Source organism: Falco biarmicus, chromosome 4 (genome assembly GCF_023638135.1).
Source record: "Falco biarmicus isolate bFalBia1 chromosome 4, bFalBia1.pri, whole genome shotgun sequence".
Classification (NCBI taxonomy): domain Eukaryota; kingdom Metazoa; phylum Chordata; class Aves; order Falconiformes; family Falconidae; genus Falco; species Falco biarmicus.
The window spans coordinates 43,753,682-43,771,946 of NC_079291.1; the positions used below are offsets into that span (position 1 = coordinate 43,753,682).

The 18,265-nt window shown below is 40.2% G+C and overlaps 1 protein-coding gene across 2 annotated transcripts in view; it reads left to right on the plus strand.

Moving 5' to 3' along the window:
* The window catches only part of GPR158 (G protein-coupled receptor 158), a 210,063-nt gene that overhangs the window by 77,626 nt on the left and 114,172 nt on the right, over positions 1-18,265 (plus strand). For both annotated transcript variants that reach the window (XM_056337775.1, XM_056337776.1), the window contains exon 3: positions 11,750-11,852. In XM_056337775.1, the coding sequence (XP_056193750.1) occupies positions 11,750-11,852 (103 nt within the window). The remainder of the gene's footprint in view (positions 1-11,749; positions 11,853-18,265) is intronic.

Below are 18,265 nucleotides of genomic sequence, written 5' to 3' on the forward strand. Positions count from 1 at the left end.
CATTTTTTGCATCTGCGTCTCTGGAAGGTTGATGTGAGTGAGAGTAGACTTCACCATAAGCTTCTGCCATGGTCCATTCATGCAGCTACGTAATTCTGTAATATAGCAGATACAATGTTATCATATGATAACTAAGTTTTTAACTTCTAGATATAGTTATCATATTATAGGATTGTATTAACTGTATTATAGAATTATAACTGTTGTATATAGAATCCAAAAAATATATGAAGCAATGACAGTAAAGTTTGCCTCAGACTCAAGAAAACTCCATGGAAACTCTTGTCATCAAGCTTGGCTGGTTTATAATTTGCTTACTATACAGAAACATGCTAATACAATTTACCTTCAGGAGGTTTTTTTTGTTTTAATGAAGTCAATGGTTGAGATGGAACTTTGGAAGTCTCAGAATGAAAATCTGGAAGACCTGATCTGTGTCCCATTTGTTCTGTTAGGAAATTTGGAAAAGTACTGGTCAATGTATTTGAACTGGGAAGGCTATTCAGACTGCTGAGCAGGCTGGTGCCTGGATTTGCCTCTTGCTTCCTAAGTGTTGGGAATGAGAGTCTGCTGTCTCATTCCTGGGGTGAGCTGGGAGACTTTTCTAGGGAGTCAGGTCACAAGTCTCACATCTGTGGTGATATGTTGCATTGTGCATCAGAGTAAGAGTAGAAAGGACAGAGAGGGGAGACCAGTAACACAAAACATAAAAGTTAGTTAATTTTACAAGCCTATGTGCTATAATGTTGTTCTTGTGGCATTGTTAACCCAGGAAGACAGGTGAGCGTTATTTATCTATAAATATGAAACTAAATCTGATGCCGTTAACTGCAGGTTAATGAGGTTACTAACCAAACATTTTCGTCTTAACCTGGGAGTTGTTTCCTTTTCCACTGTCACCTTTGTAATATCTACATAACTGAAATCTATGCATGTCTAACAGGACCTCGTTCTGCCTTCATTTGTCCTGGCTTTAACTTCATTGATCTCAGGGATTATGCCACTCAGTATAAGCAATAACTGTGTTGCAGCCTCTTTAAGTGATTTCAAAGTGAGAGTTAAAAAGTGAGATGATACAGAGCGAGGGTGAGCTTTTATGTGTTCATGCATGTGTCACATTAAGGCTGGCAGGTCTTCGGTGCTGTTTCTGTAGTGGCTTCCAATAAAATGGGTTTGCTCTGTCAGATGGAAAGTAAAGTTGACATTTTGTTGAGTCTGAGGCAGAGTCTTCCAAGTATCTTACTGTCTGCTGAGGTTTATATGTCTGCAAGGTACTGCTAACAGATGTTGTTGCTTCTGAGAGCTCTGAAAACAAGAGGTGCATTTCTATAATTAATAATAGAAAAAATCCTTTTTAATGATGTCAGAAAATATCCAGTCCACCTTGCTTTGTGAACCAGCTCCTGGTAGCTACTGAAAAATAGAAAGAAAACTCCAGCTTCCTTTATTTCCAATGGATGTACCATGTTACTCTTTATTCATTAGGCTCTGTTTTCATGCAAGTTCATTAAATATAATCGGTGGGTTATAGGTACCTTACTGCCTGAAGGCCACTTTGATTCCAGTGTTTTAGTGTTACCCTTCTGCCACTGTATATTGCAAGTACTTGAGGAAGATACAACTATGGTGCAGGTAAACTGTAAGAATTTTTTGACATTCTTAATGATCCCTAGGAAGCGGAATTCCAAATTTGCAGTTGCTTGCTTTTCACGTAGTGTTATCATTAGTTACCCTGCCAGGAGAAGGAATACAAAGTTTCAGAGTTTCTGGTTCCAGAGATTGTTTGATGCTTTGCTTTGGCTTCCTGCTGCATGCTGGCATGTCATCTTTCCTGTATCTCTGTGGTCTTGCTGTCTATCATTGGTGTTAACAGGGAACTCATTTTAGAATTGGTTAAACTGTCTGCCAGTTTGGGACCTTGGCTCAAAAATGGTGCGTTGCTGGACCAAGGGAAAGTGGAGTACCAAACAAATTAAAACTAAAAGTATACTTCATCCTTCCAGGTTAGATTTGAACTTAGCCTTCATGTTGGTGTGTGTATTGTTGTACATCTTGGAGGATTAATTAAATATGGCTATACTTCTGTAGTAGAGATTAGTTACACTTCAGATTTATACAAGATGAAAGCTGTCCTGCTTGGAGCTCTCACAAGGGAGGAGGGCTACTGCCAAGCTTTTAAGCCACCTTGGCACACTCGTGAGTCTGGGCTGCTCCGTTGAGGTCCCTGGCGTAACACTGACCTGAAGCCCCAGCAGGGCTCTGGGACCCGTTAAGCTATGGGCGATGTGCTCCAGCAGACAACCACCTAAAATTTCTGTGGATAACGAGAGGACTCTGTAACACAGGGGGTCCCTGTTGGAGGCAGGACAAGGGAATATTTGCTTTTATATACATGTCTAGACACAATAGTTTTTTCTCAGTCTGTTAAGATAAGAATGCTTCTTACAGATCTGTGTCAAAGCTGGTGTTCTACCACGAGCTTTAGAGAACTTTATAATGGGTGGCTTTTGTAATGTTAGACAGAGGCTGGCTGTAGCTTTGTATGAAGGAGTTCAGCTTGGGCAGAAAATGGCAGTCAAGCAGAACAGGCAAAAGTGGCTTTTAATCATTGGGGCACAGGTATAGCTTTGTTGGATTAAGTGCAAGCCTGAGGGAAAAATAATGATGGGCAGAGAGAAGTATCATTAAGTATCAAAAATGGTCATTTAGAGAGAGCCTTCCAAGGAATTTACATTCATGGCCAAACCCTCCAGCTCCAGAAGGCGGTGGAGGAGTGAGATATGAGTCATCAAGTCTACATTGGCTTTGGATAAAAAATAAGAATTTAGATTGAGATAAGGGAAGCAGAAGAACAGAGGAAAGATTTTCAAGGTGTCTGTTTAGAATATGGTGGCTCCAGATAGGGAGCTGGATCACCAGCTCTCTGGCTAGCCTCAGACCTAGAAGTGAGAGCTTACCTGTAGAACAGTTACTACTCGAAATTAGGGCTTTTTTCGTCAAAGCTAATAAAGGTTGTGTGAAAGCAACAAGCATTTGAAGCAAAACCCAGGACTTCATGGTATACTCTAGCATATCTCTCTGGTGTCCTGCATGAGAATCGGTAAGCAACTAGACGGGTATTAATTCATTAAGCATATTGCTGTTTCATATTAGCTTTAGTTATTACCTTTTGTTTCTGATTTGTTACCCAAAAGTATATCTCTGTGTCTAGTCTAAATACATTTTTTAAAGCCCTTGTGCTGGCCTAGTGCTGAAGAAGAGGCTGAATGAGCCAGCAAATAGCTGGCAGATAGTGGGTGCTGTATTTTCATGCTAGAGGGATATGCAGCACCTCTGTGGGGCTTGTGCCTTCTAATGAGTGAGTATACAGCCCCAGGCTTTGAAGATCAGTGTGAAGCTGGTACTGTCAAGTAATGGGAGTTTGGGAGGAATTTCTTCTGACAGCAACAATATGGTGATTCTTCTGACTGCGATATGACCCTTATGATGGTCCCAAGTAGTCTGACAGTCTGCAGACTGTCTTAGGCAAGAGGAGGGCTGATGTCTTTGTCACAAAATCATTGTTACCTCTGATAGATGAAATTTTGAAAGAAGCCGGATTATAAGATCGAAAGCAATCAAAAGGAATCTGGTTTAACAGAGCTCAGATCATAGGTTAAACCTAGAGACTGTGCTCTGAACTTCAGTTCTGAGGGACAACCCAACCTTGAGGATGGGACAGTTGTGGCTGGAACACGGAGATATTTTTGACAAGTAGAAAAACTCAAGTTCTGGTACTATCTTGTAAGCAAGACTAACTTTCTTGATGAGCTGACACATTGTCAAACTGTAGAGGCTACAATCCAGAATAAAGCAAAATTAATAAAAGGATATTGATCAGTCGTGAAGTCATGCTGCTGCAGGACGTGACCATCTTCTTGAATGAAAGAAATATGCTTTTAGAGTGCATGCTGCTGATGGAAAGAACTTAACTGGGAGTTTTGTTTTACCAATGACTACCAAGTAAACAGAAAAACTCATTTAATGGACCATGTTTTGTGATAAAAGGTGCTGTGTCTTCATTCAAGTACCAGTGAGGTTTCATTCAATTGCTGTCTAATGTTGCACTAATATAAAAAGAAAGGATACCACAAAATTCAGCAAAGATACTAAAATTTCGATCCTTAATACAGCCATCTTCTCAATCATGTTTCACACAAAATACTCAAGTAGAATTTCAGTAAGAAATTATTTTGTGACTAGGAGCATCATTTATACTTCACATAGTTGGACTCAAGACTCCTGGCAGTCTGAAGTAGCAACAACCTCTATAAAAATGGGCCAACTTGTCCTAAAGCTGGACTGAATGCCAAGGAACAGGAACATCAGATTAGTGCAGCTTGGTCTCTTAATGCATTTTTTTTATGCTGTTAACTGACGTCTAAGAATGCACCAGTGCTGGCTAAAGCTTTTCTTGTGGCTGTGGCATTTCTAGGAGCATTCTGTAGTGTCTAATGAAAGGTATGTCCTCATGATGTAGTCTGTCCCTCAGCAGGGACACTGATGGGTATCTCTTCTTGCCAGGATGTTGTTTTCATGAAGTTTGGGGGAACTTAGTAGGCTTCCCACCCCTACTGTACTGTCTGGAACCAGCCAGTAGGTCCAAAAGTTACTGTTGGTTGGGCAGACAGACACAAACTGTTACACACCTTTTCCAGGGTGATCACATATGTCTTGCTGGTGTGTGGAATTAGCCTAAAAATAACATGTAATAGTCAAGAGGTAACTTACATTAATGGTTGCTGGGAAATGCAGTATAAATGACAGATACAGCAGCTGGCTGGAAAATGTTGGTTTAGCGATATTGTCTGGGTTAACATTAAAATATTGTGCACTTTTTTCCACCATTATATTTGCTTCTTTGAATTATGCGTCTAAATTACCCATTGATTATAGCAGCTATTGGTTAGCTTTTGTATAAGCTATAGGAAACCTTTTCCCTTTCCAACCAGCAGGGCCAGCAGGCTATCCATGCTGGCGGTGCTTTAAGAGTCAGGCTCTTTCTAAAGAATGGCACAGTCTACAAGATGTTTGGCCATGCCCCTCTGTGAGATGAGCTGTGCAATTCCCATGCACCCTCTATTACCCTTTCCTATTCTGAATGAGTTTTCTTTGCTTAAATGCCACAATTATCTTGATGAGTTACTGGCTCGGACTGGCTCTTCTAGTATTTCCTATCGGCCTTTAGAAGAAAATGTAAATGGCTGTTCTTAGTATTGTAAATAAACATTTTTAATAAAGTTTATAAACATGCAAAATGGCTTTCAAAATGAAAGTAATTTGTATTGTCACAGTGCGGGTATCGCGTTTATTGACAGGCTGGTCAACTGTGAAAATTTGGTTAAAAAAAGTTAAAATCAGTAGGTAATTCAAAATAGAGGGGGTTTGCATTTTTTAAAACATTGCAAAATTCTGCTAGTTTGTTAATAATTCAGGGAAATACGGATAGGTGAGAAAGAGTACTCCACTGCTCAGAACTGCACCCTTCATGGGGATCAGGAATAGATCCAGCTTTTCACCCCACCAAAACATTCCAAAATGTTTTTGGAAACGCCTCACATTCTTGCAGGTTTTGGCAAGCTTTCTTAATCGCGTCTTACTGTGTCTTACATCTTCTAGGCAAACTTTTGCAACACTGAATTGGCAAGTCACAGATGGATTCAAAAGTAGTTGGCAGAACCAATTGTCCAGCGGTGAAGGACCTCTGTATTTTGGCATATTCCTTGACAGCTTGTGGAAGGTCTTCTGCAGACAATGTTTGGTATTTCCAGTATTGCCCATGTATAAAGCATAAAATTATCCTAGTGACAGGGAAAAAGGGGTAGAGATTCCGTATAAGGAGAATTCTCTCCAGTGTAGGTAGGAAGTGAATTAGTCTTTGCTCTAAATGCAGTTTAACCTGTGCTGATAGTAAAAAATGTCTCCATTTATCCTCAAAGCCAAGGAAGTCTGGCCCTGAGAAAGTGCCTTCAAATTAATCACACTGTGTTATGTAATGGCTATAAAACCATCAGTCCGTTTGGTGTCTGTTAACAGGTTCCCCTGTAATTGCTGTGCAGTTTTCTAGGAGAGAAGAAATTGTAAGTTTGTTGTTAATCAGAAGTGAAGTTTGATGTGTTCTAAAACGATATTCAGGTTTCCAATGACAATGCCAGTCTGCCATATAAAGAGATGATTATTTTTTTAGGTAGCTTGATTGTAGCCGGCACAGGTATTGTCAGCAGTAACGAAAAATCTGTCTTAAACATTGACGTTGCTGAGAACCTTTGAGTGTCCAAGTTACCCGTTCTCTGAAAATTGCTGTAATTGTTGTGTTTTCATCCTTCTGTAAAGGATCCCAACTATGGGAAGGATAGTTTTTAAGCTGACCTTGGGTTCTCCATATACATGACAACAGCTTGGATGAGTTTTCTGCTGCTTAGCCCCATTGTGGCCCCCAAGTCACCTGCTTTCAAACACTGCTAAATTAAACTTGTTCCTCTCTCGCTGTCTTCTAAGCAAGTGCCATGATTTGTACATATTTCTGATCTCATCTCTTCCATTTCTTTGCCAAACGCTCCACTTCCACCATTGTTTTTAATTCCCCGCTAGCAACTTGCTTTTTTGTCACATTTGTCCACCAATGGGCTGATAACTTTGGCTTCATGGGAGTGATGGAGATGAGAGCCAGAAGTGAGTCCCGTATGTCCTCAGACACACAGCCTGGTCACCAAACTGATTCACATTGCAGAACAGGTTAATTAGAGTTAAAGACTCTGCACTCTCTTACATTTAGCATATGCCTTCCTGCTCAGAGTGGGGGTGATCTGACATTAACTTTTCTGTTCATGGTTTGTCAGTAGTCACATGTCATTTATGACTTGTGTGGATGAGCTGAGACTCTTTACCATTGGTATTTACTGTCATCCCATGGCTTAACAAAACCAGAATAATGAAAAATCACATTAAAAAGCAGCGAGGAATTTTTAGTAAAGCATCAAACTATCAAGACAAATACTGTCCTGATGCCTCCCTTTGCTTTAAGCAGACAGCTGTCTATGTGCTTTATCTGACTCAGGATTTATACAGCCCAGTGTCATTTTAGTCCCTTGTTGTTGGAAAACACATTTTTAAACTTGAATTTAAAAATAATTAACTCCACCAATGCACTGAGAAGAAAGGAGAAAAGCTACAGAGGCTTATCAAGTAACCCTGCAGCGTAAATTATGAAGTGGCCAGCCCTGTTCTGTCCTTTTGAAACAGAATGTTGTATTTGAAGAGAAGTTTATGAGTAGTGTTGTTGGCAGGCTGGCTGCCTCCTGAGCTGTCCCGGGGCAAGCAGGGTGCTCCTGGGTGATGCACAAGGTCCTCGGATGCATGGATGTGCTCACTGTTCACTTCTGGGGCTGCAAACAGACTGTAACAAAAAACTCTGCTCTTGAAGGGTAAATGACGTGAGAAAACACAATGGGTAAAGCCTTTTCAATGGCAGAGCCATCACTGATTTCAGCAGAGAGAATTTTACTCTGACTTTTGTCATCTTTCATTTATTTTTATGAGTGGGCATGCTTGACAAAATGATAAACAGGATCAGAAAGAAGCTCTTGGGGTCTCACAGACCACCAACCTGCTCCAGCTGCTATCCTGGGCCAGGCACAAAATGACTCTTACGTACGTAGCATTTTCTAGAAATTCCCTATGTGCTGACCCTAACCAGAGCAAAGAAATATGGACTTATTTGTATTATTTCCATTAAACTTTATCTATAATGACTTTGCTCTTACTACATCCTTTAAACATGGACTTGACTTTAGAAAAGGGAGACATCCTCCTTATTGCTGTACACATGTGGGAATACAGTTTTTAAAACCTGCTCTTTGAAAAACTTGGTATACCCCAGTCAAAGCTGGCTGCATTTTTAGTCTTTTTTTTTTTTTTTTTTTTTTTTTAAATTCTAAAATTACTGGTTCAACCTCTCTGCTCCAGAATGCCATAGACAGATTTTATTTAGTGGTTTATCTGAGTTTCTAAATTACATGCAGGACATGATGCCACATGTTTTCTCTTCAGTAACTACTTTATTTTTGCCTTGTTCTCCCCTTCTGTTTTCTGGTGTGGAGGTAACACCTGCTTTGTGTATCTGCTGAATACTTTGTCACTTGGTTTATGGCTAATCGGATCTGATGAAGGGCTCTGCCTCTCTTATGCCAGGTTTGGCTCAGACTTCCAAGCCAATTGCACAGGTGATTGGAAGGATGTATTTTCTTTCGAATAGAGATATTCTTTATCACATTAGATTTTTCCAACTTCATCCTTTATAACGAGTAGCATAAAATTAAGCCAATACAGCCTTTTTTTTTAATTGCTTTAGATGCATCTGTGTTGATTCAGGAGCTCTTTATTTATAAATAATTTCAAGATAAATATTCACTGAATATCTTATGTTTTGAGCTGACTGTATAATTTAAAGCATACTATGTTAAGCCTAGGAGTCGTTACATTATACTAATACTGTAAAGCTGAAAATACACTGCCAGAGAACAGACAGGTGGAATAAATGTGCTGTGAAATGTAAATGTGAATTGTATAGACTCCTGTTACTCTCTTTTTAGCAAAGATTATGATAAAGCTTATCTTAATTGTAACTAAGCCATCTATAACAACTAATAGCTGGAAGTTAAAGCAATACAAATTCCATTTAGGAGTATGATGTCCTGAAGGGTGTATGGGGGAAGGCTCACTCAATAGCTAGCCTACATCTTTCACCGTTTTCCTTGACACTGGCTGCTGGGCACATAAGAGATGTGATACAAGCCTAAATGGAACTTCTGTTCTAGCCTAAGGTAGCTGTTCTTATGAATTAAAGAAAGCATGATTTTAAAAAAGCTGATGACCACTGATGAAGAAAAATACTCAGGAATATGGTGGTTTTATTCCCAGAGCTTTGCTTTCACATTTATAATAAAATCTGAAACCAGGTCAGTTTTATGCTTCCTCTTTTTTTTGCTTATGTGGAGGCAGATATTTTTCACACATCTGCTTTTTTTGGTGCTAAGTTCTATAAATCTGAATTAATTTAGCAGCAGGTTAATATTTTAGTGGCTGTGTCTGTACAGTCTGTTGTGGGTTGCTCAGTCTCTCTGTTTCTGATGGTCTGAAGCCCGTGACTGGTACTGGGGGCTGCTGTAGCTGAGCTAGTACAGCTTTGCAGGGCTTGGGCTCTGGGTCTGCCAGCACCATCACTGGAACTGGGGTGCCGTTTGCCAGGGCAAGGACAAAAGTTGCTTGCACGTGCCTGCTGTATGTTGTGTGGTTTCACCCACAGACAGCCAGGAAAAGCCTCTGTATCTGAGGAAGGAACCCTGATTAAACAAATCTGGACCTTGTTTGCTAAAGAACCTTCTGTACACTAGCAAACTCTTACTCATTTTATTTATTACCTTTTTCAATGTAACATTTACCACAATTGCTTAATATACTAATAACTGTTAATTTTTTTCCTAAAAGGAAGGGACTTTTTTCTTTCCAGGAGAAGTATTTTCCCCAGTTTTGCACACATGATATTTAGTGTTCTTTGCTGCCTGGTCGCTGCAAATTCTTAAAAAAAGTCAGGCTGTAAATAGTTCTGTTTCCATGCAGTGTGAGCACAGGGGAACTTCAGAGTTTGAAATTGCATCTGCAGGGATCTAGACTCCTTCCCCTCCTTCTCTCCATCCCTCCTCTCAAGAAACTCAAGTTCTGATCCCTATTACATCTTTGCATGGGATTACATGGACTGCAAGAAACAGAATTTGATGGATGGTTCTTAAGGTGTGCATTACAGCTGCCAATGACTGGAAAGAAGGGTAATATCCTAGACCAAGGAGAGATAACTGAGTTTGAGATTTTATTTTTTTTTTTCATTTTCAAGTTTTGGACTGGTCAGTGACAATAAAATAAAAGTTACAGACCTTTATTTGGTGTGAATATTGGATGTGTGTGAAAGGAACCTCAGTTAAAACACTTATTTTAATGCAGAACAAATACATAAGCATGTGACACATTTTATATGAAGAATTTGTTCAGTGGCAATGCATTATGGATGTGGTACTAGAGGTGCTGCAGTGTTCGCTGAATACAGTAGAAGCTGCTACTTTTCTTTCTTGCCTTCGAAAAGAAAAGGCAGTCTCTATAGCAGCATGTACCTTCCTGTTACAAAGCAAGAAGCCAGAAAGGCGGAACAGAATTTTCCCCTGAAAAATTCTTTTTACTACTTTAACTGCTGTTTTGCGCCTGTTTAAAGAGGTTTTGCTGTCACTAGACTTGCACACACGCTCATCCCACTTTGATTTCTCCTGTCCTCCATCCTTTCAACAGTCACATTTCTGTAGGGTGAAGATGGGGCATGAAAAAAAAGTGGTTTGTGCCGCCTTTTTCAGTTTTTTCTTGCTTTCATGTTTACACAAAGGCTGAATAAATTTTCAGTGTTCTTACATGCCGGTTACCTGCTTATTAATCATTTTCCAATAGCACCCCAGGCCCGCACTGCATGCACAGACATCAGATTGGCAAAGGGTGGAGAAAAGAGGACGCCATCTGGGGGACTGAGGCAAAGAAAAGCAAAATGGCTTTCCTAATGTCAGGCAGAATTATGTCACAAAGGTGAAACTTGAGATAAAATGAGTTTTTCTAAAGTGTCAGTGCAGGCTGTTCTCTCCTGTTGTGCGTTTGATTTTTGAAACTCAGAAAACCTGTCCTCTGCATCTCCCTCCCCGTGGCAGGCAGTTAGAGATTGAAGCATAGTCTAAGGTCACAAACAAGTGAAATGGAAGGAAGTGCGAGGACGGAGGGTGTTTTGGTTAAATCGTTCAGTTGCTCACTGAGGAACTAGAAGTGTCTGGTTCCTATTCATGGAGGCATGTTGGTATAGGTACACCTATGCTATAGATACCACTATACTGATGGGAAAGTCATCTAGTACAGTAGCCTACTTTGATCTGATAAAATGAAGTAAGTTATGTTGGGGGAAAATAGTTTTATCAGTCTTTCTGCCTTATGTTGCTGAACTGTTACTTCCCTCTGTTCTAGGCAGAGTCTTATTTGTTGTACAGAAATGGTCTGACAGTAGATGTTCTGTCACTGTAATAAACTTGCTGTGCTTGCCCTGATGTCAAAATTAAGCAAAAGTGAAGTTGAGTTAAACCTTGTTTCGCGTTACTTCCTCGAAAAAGGAGGAGAGAGCTTAGAAGTATGGGGCTCCCATTGGCGTAGGTTTGCTCTCTTTCACCTCGGTCAGATTTAAGTCTGCAGACATTTTCTCTAACCAGTTGTTGGCTTTGTTTTGGTTGGGTCAGTCTCCACTCTGGTATGGTTGCCATTGGAGGGGGGCACCAGCATGTGCTGCCTGCAGAAGGTTGGTGGCTTGGTTGTGGATGGCCACATTCCTTCCTCCTCATGTAGCATGAGCTCCAGCCTTCTGAAACCCACCTGCTGTGCTGGGGAAAAGCGCTGGAAACTCTCCAGGAAAAAACACAACTTGCTGTTTGTTGGTGATGGACAACAGGGAAAAAAAGCTGGAGTGATATATGGCTGTGGAAAAAGTCACTGAGAAAGTACTGTCAGATGGAAGGGGTGCCTCTTTATTCTTAGAAGTCTGCTCATGGTACCTTGTAATGTTTTTATGATTGCATGTACTTCTGAGTATACAGTTGTATGATCATCTGCATGACTTTTCTTTTTTCTTTTCTCACAGTGCATGCCAATTAAAGGCCTCGGATTTGTACTCGGAGCCTACAAATGTATTTGCAAGGCTGGTTTCTATCATCCCAACATCTTCTCAGTGAGCAGCTTTCAGAGTAAGTGCCTTTGCTTGAGTTTACAAAAACAAACAAACAAACAACAAAAAATCAAAACAGACCTAGCATTAATAATGCAGGCTTCCTTTTTATCCTCATCAGGGTTATATAGTAAAATCCCAGTGGTTTGCAACTCTTGGATTATATAATCACTTAAGGAGTTCTAGCCCTTTGGTTTGTCATTCATGATACTCTTGAGGATCCTGTAAAACATACCCATTTGAAGAATATTTGATTTTTAAATAAATTTTAAAACAGGAAAGAAGGTCTTGCTATGGGGAAATAGAGGTTTCTGGCATCTGTGCTCAAGCACAAGTATTGAGGAAATTAATCTAGTAATTTTGTCTTTGGTCAGGATAAACTAGAATGCACTAGCTTCTTGCTTTGCATGGAATTTAATTATTTTTATTTTAATTCATTTGCAAAGGAGAATCCAAAAGAGCATTCAAACTCTAATACTTGCTGATGAGGTATGAGAGATGGGTCAGGCCTGAGAGTCTGGATGGATGTATGATACAAAAGACACGTAGCCTACACTTGACCAGGCACACATCGCTTGGTATTTAGCCTGAGTTGCCCACATTAAGGGAAACAGGACTCGGTTGACTCAGCAGGGAAATACATAACCTGCATGCCCAATGTTGATGCCTGTTGCTTTCACATATGACCAAAGTGTAATCTCTGCATGGAATTTGTGCCAAAATTGTTGCAGTTATACTAGTAGAGCTTATGCTGCAGTGTGTAAAGCTGTAGCTTGAAGGTGTAAGAGGGCATCCTCCTGCTCTGAAATGAATACCATCCCCAGCTTCTTCGCACCATCCTTTAGCCAAAGGTTCATGTTGTCAGCTTTCTGCCGTGGGAGCAGTTTGTTTGAGATACCCTGGGAATGGTGATGAACAGCTTTCACTGTTTCAAGGACAGCATGTATTTTCTCCTGCCTTGTGTGAACATAGCTGTTCCTGTTCCACTATAGAAGTATGTCTAGTAGTATTCAATACTTAATGTGTACCTAAGTGATACTCAGAGATTCAGGTGTTTTGTACCGGTAAATCGTGTGCAGGATTATATGACACGGTACTTGTAGAAGTATGTCCCTGTGCTACAGAGCTGCAAATAAATCTTCCAAGTTCCTTCCTATGTTAGTTGCTCTTGAGCTCTTCTTTCTTATGTGAAAAGTGACAGGGATTATAGGTGAAAGGTGAGTAACTTTCAATATTAGGAAAGCTTTAGAATTCCCTATTTGTTCGCAGTCCTGAGTTCCTTTGACCTGTGTTGGCCCATTTTTATCAATTTGATCTGGTTTGCTTATAGATGGGGCAAGATATCTTACCCCTAGCTCAGTATATCCCATATATATGTATGATACATATATTTATGTCACTTGTGTGTGTGTGTGTGTATATATATGTAGCATAAATAGCACAGTTTGTTCAACAGCTTACCTGGTGACTGTTTGTTTCCCTTCTCATGTTGTGGAGTGCTGCAGAAGGCAAGCTTATGATAGTGCTTTTTCTCTGGTCTGTGTGAATCTTTTGATAGAGTAAGGATGGTGTTTGGTTGCTCTTGCAGTGCAGTGAGTTATGGTGGAGCTGGGATTTAACTCCTTGAATGAGAGAAAAAAAAAATCATTCTTAGATTTTTGTCATACCAAATGCCACAGAAAACACAAAAATAATGTGGCTAGAAATTGAAACAGAATTGATCATTAGGGATGAGACTCATTTTATCTCCTATCACCTATCTAAAATGTATATGCTTAGTATGTGTTAGCCACCTAGGTTTCAACTGCAGTCAGCATCGAGAGCGTGACTCTGCTGGAAGGTGATTCTGCTGATTTAGAATGGCAGAATTTGTATTTATATGGGAAAAGTAACTCTTGGCAAATAACCTTTTTTCTTCATTTACGGTAAGAGAAGCCCATATCGATTTGATACAGATCCACTTACCTTAGGTTGGATATTTAGCTTTTGAATAGAGTAAAATTTGTCTCATGAAAGTGTTTGCATATGCTGGTATTTTAGGATGTGCAGTTGCATGATCTGGGGCCACTTTGATTTGAATATGTGTTACTGTGAGCTAACATAAACATGAGTTTTGAAACAGTCAGTAATAAAGAACTGCTTTAATTCATGCAGATGCAGCTCAGTTTGCCCCAGGCTCTATAGGTGATTTCAAAAAGTGAACAGTGAGACAGCTAATGTGAGACTGGAAATGAGTGAAATAATGGTGGAAAGACCAGTGGTTCAAGGGAATTTAGCCCTTTCACCCAGCTGCATTCTGTAAAAAGCAAAAAGGAAAAGGTGACATGGTTAAAATGGCTGCAGTATGCATTTGCACATTCAAAATGATGCTAATAACAGGAATTCTAGACATGAATCCTGTAAGCAGTTTTGACAGAAACTGTCTGACCTGAAAATCTCTTTGTGGAGATAGGTTGGTGAAGTCTGATGATAAAAGAGATGAAAGTGAGTAGAATTGTTAATTGTTTAGCAAGTATTCCTAGTGGAAGAAAATAAACGAGGCAGGAAAGATTTGCAGATCTCGAGATGTAAGCAAGCAGATAGATAGGTAGAAAAAAATAACCAGTTTTGTACTTCTGTGGATTGAAAAATTGGGTTGAGTGTGTTGTGTCTTGAAATGGACGCACTTCTCAATGATAGTGGGATTTTGCACAGCAGCAAAATACGGGTAACTACAGTGGCACAATTGTGCCTGAAGTGTCAGACTTTTAAGCAGGGGCAAGGTTCTGCTTTAGGTCCAGGTGAATGTTTTGGTTTGAATCTGAAAGATAGCTGTATAAAATGGCTTTGCAGGGATGTTGGACACTCTACATGGTTTGCTGGTGGGAAGGCTTAAAAGACTGCTTTTGGGCCTCCTCTGCAAACTCAGCTGGGGCCCTGAACACCAAGGTGCAATGTTGCATAAACTGTGTCCTCTGTAGGAAAAATTCTGTGAATTCGTTGTTTTTCTGACTGAAAGCAGCACAGTGTTGCTGCTCCCAGGGATGTTGCACATATTGCAGGTTCCTGAAGTGTATGTGGGGCAGGGGCACAGCTGAAATTTAGGTTGTTCTCTTGCTGAATAGGAAGACAAGTAGGAGAGTGTTTCCCTCCCAAGGCTGAGTTTGTTCTTCAGAACTGTCGGTGGCAAAATACGTAAAACCTTTCTATTTTTTCTGCGTTAGTTAATGAGGACTCTGGGTACTAGTGGGGCACAGAGTTACTGCCATATTTCCAAGGTCTCTTTTGAGGACAGAAATAGGTTTTAGCAAAAAATGTATTTCACGTGTGCAAGTTGCATTAACCTGGAAGTGCTAAGCACATGATTATGCACTTTCTCCTAATGGCTCATGTTTAGGTAGCATTATCAGTATAGGTAGAATAGACTAACTGCTGACTACATACATTTTAATGTTTTTGCAGCACCCTCCTCCAAAGCACTTATGTTCTCCATCTCATGGGGTAATCAGGTTTGCATTGGAAGATCCTTAGTAGAACAGCGGTGCTTTGTTCAACCTAAAAGTTCATTCTTTAGTAATGCATAATCCGTGCGTTGCAGAGATTCTGCTCAGCTCTTGCTCTTCTGATGTGGAACGTGCCCTGTGCAAAAAGCTGCGTGTGCAAGCGATGGCTCTTCTGTCTGGGTTATATGGGACTTCACTGTCTCTAGTGGTGGTATGATCACATAAAAAGTTCCAAGAGGGGTTTCCAGTTCAGTGGGAATTACTGGTTTTTTACACTTGTCCTTTGGCTTTGGTTCTTCAACAGAACTCACGCATGCAGATCTTTGCACATATGAATGCTGTCACTGACTTCAGTGGTCTCTTTCAGGGATGAGGATTATGACTATGGCTAATTACCAGGTTTTGATGCTAACAGGTCCAGTTACGTTCACACACACTGTGTTACTGCAGCATCACTGATGCTACTGGTGTTGTTCCTAATTTTCTTTAATATTAGAGGACAGGAGCAGAGTCAGTCTTGTTCTGCTCAGTGCTCAGCATGCAGTCTGCTCTGTGTATTCATCTGCTGGGTTTTGGCTGGGGTCTAGAATGATTTTGTTTGGGATGGTAGCAATCTCTGCCCTGGCACTTAGCAGTCTGTGGTGCCATTCTTTCTTTGCAGGAAGATCTCAGCTGGCAATGTCCCAGCTGCTGAAGCACCCTTTGCATAGCAGAATGTGCTTAGGAGAACCAAAGCTGATGAAGAGTTGCCCTCAGGAGACCATTTCAAAAACAGATGGGCTGATCAGACAGAAAAATAAGACTGGGATAAAAGAGAGAAGAGCTAGAATAAAATACAGTAGAGGGGACACAACTGAAGCATTTAAGCTTTTTTTGTTGTTCCCCCCGCCACCCCCAGTACTCAAGCATTTTCCTTATTATACTTCATGTTAGTTTGTGTCCCTATTACTACTTTCCACCAATTCTTTGTACTATTCTTCTTCAGTTTTCTCCTTTTTTTTTGTTACTGCATTTTATTAGTTTTTTCTTTTTGTTTCTCCTTGAGAACGGTACTTTTTACACCTTCCTCATCCTCATTTTGAACTCCTGCAGCACAGTCAGTCTTTCAGTGTTTGCCTCCATTTCATTTGCATCAGTGCTAAAACTGTTGCTGCCATACATGGAGCAGAATTGTCTTCTTGTCCATCTACCTTATCATTGTTTAAATTTTTTTGCCATCTTTTGAGGGAGGAAAAACTGATTTTCTTCACTGGAGGAGGCATGTGTAATTCCAAAGAGCTGCCGAGATAGGAGAAGGCATGGCACAGTGAAATCTCTAGCAGTGCTCTAAGAGGCAGTAACTTCATGCTTGGCTTGTACCATCTGTGGCTTGAATTGATGTTACATTGACTTCGGTGAGGGGACAGGGCCAGATATAAAGGGCAGAAATGTTCAACTGTGCAGTGGGCAGCAGTGCCCTGAGACACGTAGTCAGGGCAAGGGTGTGTGCGGGCAAACGAAGCTCCCAATCAGTTGTAAATACAATGATCAGTTGTTTCCCAAGAATGTTTTTTAGAGGGTCTGGAAATTGTTTGTTCTTTTTGGCAAGAAGAAAAAAATAAATAAGTGGATTGTTAATAATTCGTTATCACATTGTGTAAAATCCCAAGTAGATACAGGTTTTTTGATCTTTTTTATAGTAGCTATAATGAAGAATCATTTCAAAGTCAAAAGATAATCAGTCATAGCTGGCAGTGCAGGAGGTGCATATCAATGATATTCCTTTGTATACAGCAGACAGCATGGTGCCAGACACATCTAAGCAAAGCCTTACTGTTGTGTTATGAATTCATATCCCTGGGATATTTACTGCAACATGCAACTGTTTATTGGCTGTTATCCCTGTAGTATGTGAAGAGCATACACATGAAGAAACTTCCATGCATGACTCATGTAAGAAAATGATTGATGAAACAGATTATAATGCATTTGCAACAACTTTCAAGGTTGAACAATTAAGAAAAAAAGTAAAAATATCAAGCTTAGGATCATGCAAAGTTGTTAACCCATATTCATATAATATTTGTGACTTAAGTAATATCACAACCTTAGGTTTTAAATTATATCATTTCAGTAATCAAGTTTTTACACTGAAAATAATTTATATGGTTACCACAATAAAAACATATTAACAGATGTCTCGTATGACTCAGAAATGTGAGGTTTATAAAGAGATTAAATAGTCTTTTTGGGCCTGGGGTAATCGAAGGGTGACTCTTTATGGAAATGATAAAGGAACAGATGTGTCATGGAAAAGCAGGTTGGCATGAGTGCAGATGTTGAGGAAAGAGTGAACTCAGTAGGCAGAGCACTTTAGATTTGGATTGGGAGGTGGGAGAGACTGTGACTTCTGTCTCTCAGAGGTCAGTGTGGGTCTGTTGCTCTAGCTGTAACTTAGAAAACAGTTAATGTTGGATATAGAGAAGGTGGTTTCTGGCAAAGCTCTTGAAATGGTAACAGGCTGAGGTCCATGGGTGTTTGCTCTAAAAAGAAGTTCCAGTCATAGAGTATCTTCAGCATTAATGTTGCTTAGAGGTTCTCCACCTTCTTGGGATCCCCAAGCACAGTTATTTTCCAACATTTCCATTCCTGCCTCCCACAGTCTCGGTCAAGACGACACAAGATCTCTTCTTGCTGTCTGCTTGTATCTAAGAAAATCTGGCTACCAGCATGAGTCAGCACTACTCGGCTATATTCAGGTTTCCAACATCTTTGTTTAGAATAAAGCTCCAAAGAGAAATTCACAGTCTGCATGAGAAATACCAGCCTATTCTCTGCTCACTGCGGGATGCAGGAGCAAAGCATCCTACGCTGAGGACAAGGAGCACAAGGCTGCTGGAACAGCACACCAAATAAACAGACTTAGGTATACAGGCTTTTTATCCCTTTCTCAGGCTTTGTCTGTAAGCAG